This window comes from Pteropus vampyrus, unplaced genomic scaffold, assembly GCF_000151845.1.
Source record: "Pteropus vampyrus isolate Shadow unplaced genomic scaffold, Pvam_2.0 Scaffold488, whole genome shotgun sequence".
NCBI lineage: Eukaryota > Metazoa > Chordata > Mammalia > Chiroptera > Pteropodidae > Pteropus > Pteropus vampyrus.
Genome location: NW_011889269.1, coordinates 407,590 through 417,984, shown reverse-complemented (window position 1 = coordinate 417,984; position 10,395 = coordinate 407,590). Strand labels below are relative to the sequence as shown.

At 37.8% G+C, this 10,395-nt stretch overlaps 1 protein-coding gene and 3 pseudogenes across 1 annotated transcript in view; 1 reads left to right on the top strand and 3 right to left on the bottom strand.

Annotated features, from left to right (window-relative positions):
- RPGRIP1 (RPGR interacting protein 1) overlaps positions 1 to 6,052 on the bottom strand; it is a 50,911-nt gene extending 44,859 nt beyond the window's left edge. The window contains exons 1-5 of the mRNA XM_011382774.2: positions 6,043 to 6,052; positions 5,491 to 5,623; positions 2,848 to 3,122; positions 1,577 to 1,669; positions 936 to 1,173 (exon numbers count right to left, since the gene is read on the bottom strand). Of these exons, the coding sequence (XP_011381076.1) occupies positions 936 to 1,173; positions 1,577 to 1,669; positions 2,848 to 3,122; positions 5,491 to 5,623; positions 6,043 to 6,052 (749 nt within the window). The remainder of the gene's footprint in view (positions 1 to 935; positions 1,174 to 1,576; positions 1,670 to 2,847; positions 3,123 to 5,490; positions 5,624 to 6,042) is intronic.
- A 1,066-nt stretch (positions 6,053 to 7,118) lies between these two features.
- On the bottom strand, positions 7,119 to 7,447 carry LOC105307319 (annotated as a pseudogene).
- A 967-nt stretch (positions 7,448 to 8,414) lies between these two features.
- Positions 8,415 to 8,533, top strand: LOC111732760 (annotated as a pseudogene).
- A 1,132-nt stretch (positions 8,534 to 9,665) lies between these two features.
- LOC111732763 lies at positions 9,666 to 9,784 on the bottom strand (annotated as a pseudogene).
- Between the last annotated feature and the right edge of the window lie 611 nt (positions 9,785 to 10,395).

The following is a 10,395-nucleotide window of genomic DNA, read 5'->3' as shown; positions in this document are numbered from 1 at the left end:
GGGAGGATTTGGGTTCAGTAGATTCTATCTCAGTGATTCCCAGTTCTAGCTGCTTATTAAAATCATCTGGAGAGATCTTTAAAATTACACTACCTGGAGTCTACCCCTAGTAATTGAAAGAGAATCTCTGGGTGGGGCCCAGGCATTTCCAGTTTTAAAAGCCTCCAGGTTGAAAACTTATGTCCACACAAAAACCTGCACATAGATATTTACAGCAGTTTCATTCATAATTGCCCAAACTTGGAAGAAATCAAGATGTCCTTTGATAAGTGAGTGGATAAATAGTGGTACATCAAGATAATGAGACATTATTTGGTGCTAAAAAGAAAAGAATTATTAACCAATGTCACCCCAATAAATTTAATGGGAAAAAAAAAAAAGAACTGAGCTATCAAGCCATGAAAAGATATGGAGGAAACTTAAATGCATTTTTGCTAAGTGAAAGAAGTCAGTCTGAAAAGGCTACATACTATATGATTCCAACTATATGACATTCTGGACAAAGGCAAAATCATGGAGGCAATAAAAAGTTCAGTGGCACAAGGGGTAAGGAGATGGTGAGGGATGAATAGGCAGAGCACAGAGGATTTTTAAGGCAGTAAAACTATTCTGTATGATAATATAAGGATGGATACATATCATTATACATTTTGTCATAGAATGTACTGATGCACAGTGAGGGCTAAGAATTCACATCTGATGATAAGGATGAAAGAGTTTTCCTTTTATGAAGTGAGGCAGCAAATCTTCTATTTATACATCAGAATCCCCTTTAGGCTAATTTATTTCTTAACCCACTTAGGACTCCAGGTCTCCTCAGATTGAATTTAAGCTCAAGCATTCTCTTTTCCTCTGAGATGGAGGAAAGGTAAAAACAAGAATCTTTTACTTTTTCAGTTCATTATGGCTTGAGGCATGGAATGCCACACTCTTACCGAAGCTCTGTGGCCTTCTGAGCACAATCCAAAGAGCTTTTCTGTTCAAAATCTTCATCTTTGGACCACATTTTCTCAGGAGACTTGGGTGGTTCTTCCATTTGCATTGTATTGCTAGTCACAATGTGAGCACTGTTAAGCATGCATAGACCAATGCGTTTAGTCATAATTATGACTTTGCTGAAAGAAATTATGCTGTTAGAAAGAACATTAAACACAAAAGAAGAAATAGAAACTGCTGTTATAGAGACTGAGATTGGGCTCTAACAAATATAAAAAGAAGTTGGAGTAGTTAGTAATCTTGATATGTGTGGAAGGTTATGTTAAAAACATAGCTTTTAAGTGTCAAACAGAAATATAAATGAATTACAACCTAAGGGATAAAAATATAAAGGGAAAAAGAGGGAATACTTTCAATTAAGGAAAAAGCCTTTATTCTTTTTTCCTTAGAAGACAGACAATTGCTTATTTTCCATTCTTAAGCAATGAATTTAGAATTTGACCCAGGGTTGACTCATCTTCTCTGATTATGCTGGAAAGACTCAAAAATACCAATATACACTTGTTTCCTAAATGATATATTTTCAATGAAAGCTGAAAGAGTAACAGTGCAGGATAAGTGAAAAGAACTCACAGTTCACTGGGTTCGCTGGATATTTCACCTCTGGTTTTTTCATTTGCCACATGCTCCTTGAATGTGGGAGGGGCCGTGTAGCTCAGCCTGATCCTTGCCTCTGAAAGTTGAGACAGAAGATGCGACTCTGGCAACAGCTTTCTCCAGAACACCAAGCGATAAAACTAGAACACCAAGTGCTGGACGTAGAGAGCCTTGAGACCTGGGGGAAATCCTTACATGACCACTGATCCAGAGAAGAGGTTCTCGGTCTTTGCCCTTGCATAGATATGCAACTACAGATTTTTAAGTCGACAGGACTACAGATTCTCAAGTAAGAGAGTACGAATGGGAAGAAGAAAGGTGCAAGCTTGTCCAAGGACAGGGACTGTATGTCTAACTCTACTGCATCTTTATTTCTAGCACCTGGTATATAATTGGTAATAATGCTGAACTTAAACTGAACTGAAATTTAGATTTATTTACTTTTTCTACTTTTAGTTGTTTTTGCAAAGATGTGATAGGCTCAAGTAGGAAGCTTGAAAATAGAGGAGCATGCTAAACAAAACCTAACACTGAATCCCCAGGATAAAGACACTCCATTCCCATGGACCTAAATCAGGGCTGAGTAGGCTAGGTGAAGAAAATTTACATACAAAATTTTACTTAATTTAATGCTGAGTTTCGTAGTAGCCAGAGACTCTTAGCCACTTGGAATACAGGAAAAGTAGGAATTGCAACACTTCACTCACAGCCTGACTTCTAAGTCTAGACTTCAAGAACGGGCTTTGGGAATCTCTGAACCCATGGAATTGTATGCAAAGTTTTGTCTATGTGCCATGTGTTTTTCTTGGGAGGAGGCCTCACTTTGATCTTGGTTTTAAAGGAGTCCACTTCCCCAGAAAGGCTAAGAACCCCATTTTAGAGGCACAGCCACTCAGTACTAAGTCCCAGTAGGGAGACCTGTCTTAGGATTATCGCTCCTTACACCTGAGAGGGACATCAACGTAATCTCTGTGTATATTTTCTATACCTGCTGCAGAACTTGACCAGAAAATTCCCATTTCAGTTGTCTGATTGGTCTCTCAGCAGTACTTAACTGAGAATTTTGAACCTGACATCCCACTCAGAAGAGAGAAAAAGAAAAGCTTTGGGGAAGGTGGAAAGGAATGAGAACAAGAGAAGAAAAGAAAAAAATAAGATGGTGGGAGGAACAAAGCAATGAAGAGGAAAATGTTTCTGGCAAATCAATCGCTCCCAGGGTTTTAGTCCTGTCGGGGACTCGGCCCTGAGTCTCACCCCTCTTGGGTTTCTCAGACACGGGAGCACCGGCAGTGTGGAGCTGTCTTTGTGTCACGTGGACACGAGGCTGGGTGCTGCGAGGAACAGGGGGGCCGATGCGCAGGAGCTGCTGTTGTGGCCGGAGCATCAGGGGGCGCTGGTGCTTAGGGGGTCGTTGCCGCCACCCCGCATTTCGCCGACGCCTAGCGGGCTCTGAGAGCTGCTCCAGGGCTGCCGCCTCTACCCTCAGGTCCCGGCCCGCAGCCGTCAATCGCAGGAAGGCTGTCCTCATCCTACGGGCAAAAATAGAGCTGGTCGCATGTGACTTCTCCTATGTGACAGTTATTTCTACAGTTTATTTGGTGGCAAATCATCTGAGTTAATCTGCAAAATAAATATATCTACTGTAGTCTATTATTTACACTTAAAAAATTAATTTTCTGTCCCTAATACACTGTAACTCTTTGAGGGTAGGGACATCGTGTCCACCTTTGTCCATTCTGTTGCAGTGATCACACATTCATCTTAGTAGAAAACGTTGGGACAATCAATATATTTGTGTGTATATTTATTTTTGAATTATATACATTTACTTCTAACAAATTATGCTCAGTGTAAAACAAACAAAAATACTAATTTTTAAAGGGGAGATAATTAAATATAAGTAGAAATTTTAATATTTACTTTTCCCATCCCAGTTGTCCACGCACTGCTGTATATGTGCCCAACCTTAAGGATGAGTCTTCTACAGCTGTTACTATACACCGAGCCTTACCTAGAATGGACAGTCAATCACTATTTATTGTCTTGACCTAAAATCATGCTTTCTACTATTACCATCAGATTCTATGGTCCCACTGCCTGCCAGTTCTGACATTTACTATGTGGCCTTAGGCATGTAATTAACCTTTTATGTTCAGTTTCCTCATTTATGAATAATGATAAAAATAGTACCGGCCTCACTAAGTTGTTATGAGGATTAAATAAATTAATATATATAAAGTATTTAGGACACTGATGGTGCATTGTAAGCACTGTGTGAGTTAGTTATTATTACTTACTGTTATATCCAGATAAAGAAATCAAGGCATAAAATAAAAGGGTTGAGGGAAAGAATCCAATTTAACCACTTAGTATCTATAATCTCAAGTATTTTGTGGTTATCAACCAAGAAGCAAGACTTTGTCTCGCGCAAACTTCTGACTTCAGATTCTGGAGTTCTCCACAACATAAAAGAATCTACAACTCTGAAGAGTGCTGGCATACAGTAGAAGCCTACAATCCTGTAGATTCTAAATGAAGCTCTGAACTACTCCTCGGGATTACCAATGAGAAAGCAAAAAGCTGCTCCTGACACGGGGAATTGGTCTGACATAGTTAGTACTAGGTGCTGTTTGAAGTTGGCCTGGTGCTCACAACCAGGCCAGGCCATGTTATTATCCTGTTGGACATATCCCACAGAGCACCAACATCAGAAAAGGCCATTCTGAGACCATGACTGAAGGATATAAAACAAGTCCACTGCATAATCCTGTCTAAACACAGACAAAATGCAAGGTTACTGTGTCACCACAAAATACCAAACATCCTCCTCTCCTGGCTAATGTGAGTGACTGCTACTTCTTTACAATTACAGCTTTAGCCTCACTCTAGTCTATCCTCCCTGTAGATAAGACTTTTTGAAATATCCAAACATGGAAGTGTCCCTGCTTTCTGACAGTACCAAATCTGGAGCAAATTCCTGTTACCTTGGACATTCCCCAAATCATCCAACTGAAGCCCAAATCTTATGTTTCTTTCTAACATATTCTTACTGAGATGCCTTTATCCTCCCCATAGGGTACATTTTCTCTAGCTGCAATGAGTAATAAACCCAGCTTGCTCAACTACAGGTGTGTTCCTGGTGGTCTTTGGCTGGAAGGCAATATCTTCAAAGTACTTCCTAGAGATAAACCTGGAACTTTCAGAATTCTCATTCTTCTTATATGTTTATCTACCCATACCCCATATCTCAGATTCCTCTCCAGGCCCTCACCCAAACCATTGACTTTTGAAAGCCAATACCCTAAGGTCACTGTACATAGATTTTGGAGTTAAGAGCTTTCAGCTCTGCTACTCACCAGCTGTGACTTCAGGCAAGTTACTTAACCTCTTCATGCTTCCTTTTCCTCTTAGTAATATGTCATTCAGAGTATTAAATAAGTTAATAGCACTTATAATATTAACTTAGTTATTTTATATAAAGCATTTACAACATACCTCCATATAGTAAATGATCAACATGAGTTTTAGTTCTGTTTTATATAAAAAAAAAACCCAAAGACCCTTTTTCTTACTTGCTCCTACTGCCTTTGCTAACTTGAGATTTTGGCCATTGCCCCTGTCTCCATCCCCTCTTTAGTGATGAGGGCAGGAGCCTGCCCAGTCTCTTGCTCTGTGGGTTGAAATAGCTGTTCGTGACGCATTGCAGCCTATGGCCACAGTCTATTTATGTGTTTGGCAAGAAAACCAAATGAATATTGCTACAAAAATTATTTTTGGAGTTAACCATTCTTGACATTTGAATTGTTTTCTGGTGTAGACATCTCAGGAAAACATATTCTTTTCAATTTACTGTGGTGTGGATACAGCTTTTAAAGACTTGAAGAGAATTCTAGGTACCTTTTGATCTCATCCTGTTGCTTCCAAGAAAGTTCCTTCAGCAACATGTGCTCTTCACGAAGACGAAACAAACTGTCCTCCAGTTCTTCTCGGCTCATCTTGCTCAAAGTTGGTTGAGTTTTTATATTCTTACCTGAAGTCCCAGAAGAGTGTAAATTGAAATAATTTTTACATGCAATTTTTTAAACTCATGAGGTCTCTCATCACATTTTGTCCAGAGGGCTTGAATCTATCTTGAGTTAAATGTTTAAGAGGAAATAAAGAAGTATGTAAAATATGTATTAATGGACCTCTTTATCATTCTATATCACTCCTGGGTAAGGAATGTCATTCCATATTATTCCAGAATAAGGTATGACTCAAATTCTTGTCTAGAAAGTACATTCTCTTTTTATAAATATCACATAGGGTTGTTAGTCAACTTACTTTTTCTTTTTAATTTACTCTTCTATTTTTTTCCCCTTATTAGATAATTTGGAACTAGACAAAGATTGTGCCCACAACCATCTTCAAATTCCCAGTAAAGAAAGGATAGAATCTTTTCTTGATTACCAAGAGTCATCTTATTTGTCTTTGTGGTCTGGAGAAATTGTCCCCAAAGCTGCCTCCCTGGAACAGAGCCTCTCTGTTTGATCTAAGCAGAGGAAACTAGAGCACACTTTTCAGTGTGTAAGTATTCACTGAACCAGGGTCAGTTCTGATCTAATGGGAACCATTCTGAAACCCCAGAGCTGGGGTTTTCCCTGGAAGAAAGCTCAGAACTTTAATCTCAGAATCATCACTATCACCTCTCTGATCTATTCTTTGGAAATGACAAGGTTTTTTTCTTCCATAATGGAGATTTTATTGGTTGTTTTGAGGACAAGTACACGGACATTTTAATTTGTACATAATTTTTAACATATATATCAAAAACCTAAAAAGTCATATAGTTGTAATTCTTTCCTAAACAGTTATTCCAGTGACTTTCCAGCTTAAAATTTGGAGGCTAATTTTCCTTAATAGAATATCAAGTACCAAATCTTCAAATGTTGATATGCTGTTACATCAAAGTCCCACTAATTCATAATTTAATATCATATACACTATATAATCAAATTTTCAACCTTACATAGCACATAAACAAAGTTACTAGGAAAACTGCACTACTACAACCAAAGATATTACAGAGTGCATAAAATTTTGACAGGGAGAGGCAAGACCAAGGACTGGTTTTCTTTAGGAAACAATTCTACCAAAAACATGGAAATAGTAGTAATTTAAAATGTTTAAGACATATTAAATGAACAACTGACTCCCAATTGCCATTTAGTATGTTTTACATTATAGGATATAAAAGCCACCCCCATCTATAGAATGTTAAGCTGAACTCAAGACAATCAAAGCCTCCCATATTCAATATCCCACTATTTTCTGGTTGTACCAAAAAATAAACAACCAGCAAATAATTTAACCTCTTTTAAAAAAGCATTTACACTTAAAAATGGGATAAGGTAGAATTCCCTCCTTTTAAAAAATGTTTCTAGAGCTACTAAAAAACTTGCATTTACAAAATAGCTGCTAAAAATATTCCTCTGGATTGTACAAGAAGGGAGACAGGGACCACTGATAAGACATGGTGTGTGATATTAACCAGACTTGGCTTCTCTCCTGCCTTCCCCCCTCCCCCCGCCGTCTCTCCTGCTTTTATCAGAGGCTGGACTCTTGTTTTTAGTTTCTCCATCCTCTGCAGGTTAATCTTCTTTAGTGCTTTGGTTAGCCACTTCTGCCTGTTTTCCCTTTGCTCCCTTTTCCCCTTTTGTTTGCACTTCTTTGTCTGCAGATTTATCCTTTCCTGCCATCTTTTTTGGCTTGCTTTCTACTTTTGCAGGAGCAGGTGTAGCTGACTACCTCACAGATCTCATCTTGGGCTCCTCCTTCGTCGCTCCCGCCCGGAGCTCACCTTATTCTTGGGCATCATGGCGGGTTCGCAGGTTCGTGAGTTCGCAAAGCTGGGCTGCTTGGCAGCTACCCCTCCTCCCGCCACCAGGGCTGCTGGGACCCACGACTGGGGCGGTGACAAGTGTATATATATATATATTTTTTTTTAAACAGCCTTATTGAAGTATAATTAACATGTAACAGTGGACATATTTAAAGTGTAAAATTTGATTAATTTTTACATATGTATATAACTGTGGAACCATCACAATAAAGATACAAACACATTAAATCTATTTCTATATGCTGGAAACCATGAGTTCACTGATACTTTCATTGAAAATCCAGAATTATATAGTTTGTTCTTGCCTTCTCCCTTTCCACATTTACATCTCTCTTCTCAGTGGGAAACCAGTGCCCACCATCCTTAACATTTTTATTTATTTGCTCAATCCCTTTGAAGGAGACTAGTCTCCCAACTATATGAGCTATCTCCTTATATATGAGAGTTATCACACTGACCTGTGCTAGCTGAGGCACCTCCCCCTACCCAACCAGGTGGCCCACCGAGTCACACTCATCTGCAGTGGCAGAGAAGTACCCCATTGGCCCTGGTGGTACACCTACCAAGAGGTGTGTGTGTGTGCGTGTGTGTGTGTGTGTGTGCGTGTGCGCGCGCGCGCACGTGCTTTACATTATAGTGTTGTGTTCTCTTTTTTGCTTTGTTTTTGTTTGTTCTGTTTTTATCTTTATAATGTCAACATTCCCCCCCACACACAGCACCCAGTCTTCCTAGGTGGTCTCCCATCCAATACTAACCAGGCCCGACCCTGCTTAGCTACTGAGATCCGACGGGATCGGGTGTGAACATTTTTAGTAATACAATTAAATCTGATAAAACTTTACCACAAAACATGATTATTTCTCTTTGGTATGATGAAATTAGAAAAAAAAACATTAAAATTAATTTTTGAAAATATACTATAAAAATATTTCCTTGATGTGTCTTTGTCCATGACACCCTGAACGTGCCAGATCTCGTCTGATCTCGGAAGCTAAGCAGGGTCGGGCCTGGTTAGTACTTGGATGGGAGACAACCTAGGAATACCAGGTGCTGTAGGCATTTAAAAAAATAAATAAATAAAAAGTAAATAAATATCTTCTTGATGTGGTCTTATCTGTTTATGACATCAAAATTTTTCTCCTCCTGAAGCAAAGTTTCTAAGATAAATTCAAGATTGCTTAGACTGTAAAGAAAAAAAAAGATACAACTTCCAGAACCATGAACTTACAAAATGATGCAGCTGCTTGCTAGACATACTTAGCTTAACAGGAAAGGGGGGTCAGTAAGAAGAAAATTTGTAATATGACCAAAAACCTTTATGAAAATCTTCATTTACAAGTACTTTTCTTAGTTTATGTTTAGCTATTTAATAAATAACAGAAGGGGAATTGGACAGTTTGTAATAAAACTTACAAAAAGTTTTTTCCACAAAGTAAATGTATAAATCTTCCACTTTGGCATCATTTTCTATACCTCCTTTACTATGCTGGAGAAATACTGAGTTCTTTTAGATTTGGGGCTGTGCTGATAGCTTGCAAACTGATTAGACTCTCTAGGTGGTTAGTTCCTGCAAGGGTTTTCCTAACACTTGTTTTATGACTTTTCCAACTTTGAAAGCTCTCTCAGGCAGTTCATGTTTCATGAGATTTGTTTGTGGAACAGTTAAAGCTTTGAGAAGCACAAAATCCCCAACTCTACACTGCTAGAGAGAATCACGAACACAAATTATTCACTTACTAAAATATTAAAATATCAATTGTGTAACTTTTCACCTTAAGAAATTTGAAAAAGAAGAAAAACTAAACCCAAAGCAAGGAGAAGAAGGGAAATGATAAAGATTGGAGCAGAAATAAATGAACTACAGAATACAAAAATAATAAGAAAAATCAACAAAAGCAAAGTCGGTTCTTTAAAAGATCAACAAAATTGACAAAACTTTAGTTAAACTGACCAAGAAAAAAGAGAAGACTCAAATTACTAAAATCAGGAATGAATAAGGAGACATCACTACCAACTTTAAAGAAATAAACAGAGTGATAAGAGAATACTACCAACAATTGTATGTCAACAAATTAGACAATCTAGGTGAAGTGGATAAATTCCTAGAAAAATACAATCTTCTAAAACTGACTCAGGAGGTTATAAAAACTCTGAATAGATTTATAAGAAGAGATTGAATTTTTTTTTTAAATGCCTACAGCATCTAATATTCCTAGGTGGTCTCCCATCCAAGTACTAACCAAGCCTGACCCTGCTTAGCTTCCGGGATCTGACGAGATAGGGCATGTTCAGGGTGGCATGACCATAGACTGAAGAGATTGAATTTATAATGAAAACTTTTCACATATACAAACAAAAAATCACAACCCCTGATGACTTCACTGATAAATTCTACCAAATGTTCAAAGAATTAACATCAATCCTTCATGAACTCTTGAAAAAAAAGAAAAAATAAAAAGAAGAGGGAACACTTCCCAGCTTATTACAAGAGGCCAAAACCAAAGATATCACAAGAGGGAAAAAACTATAGATCAGTATCCTTTATTTCTGTAGACACAAAATCCTCAACAATAATGGCAAATTGAATTTAGCAGTATATAAAAAGGATTATGCACCATAACCAAATGGCATGTATTCCAGGAATGCAAGATTGGTTTATCATATGAAAATCAATTAATCTAATATACTTTATTAATAAAATAAAGGACAAAGCCACATGATCATATCAATAGACAATGAAAAAATATTTGACAAATCCAACATCCTTGCAAAATAAAAACACTCAATCAACTACTAATAGAAGGAAACTTCTTCAACCTGATAAAGGTCATCTACAAAAAACTCACAGCTAAAATTATGATTAATAGTAAAAGACTGAAAGCTTTCCCCCTAAGATAAGGAAAAAGACAATGAAATTAGGC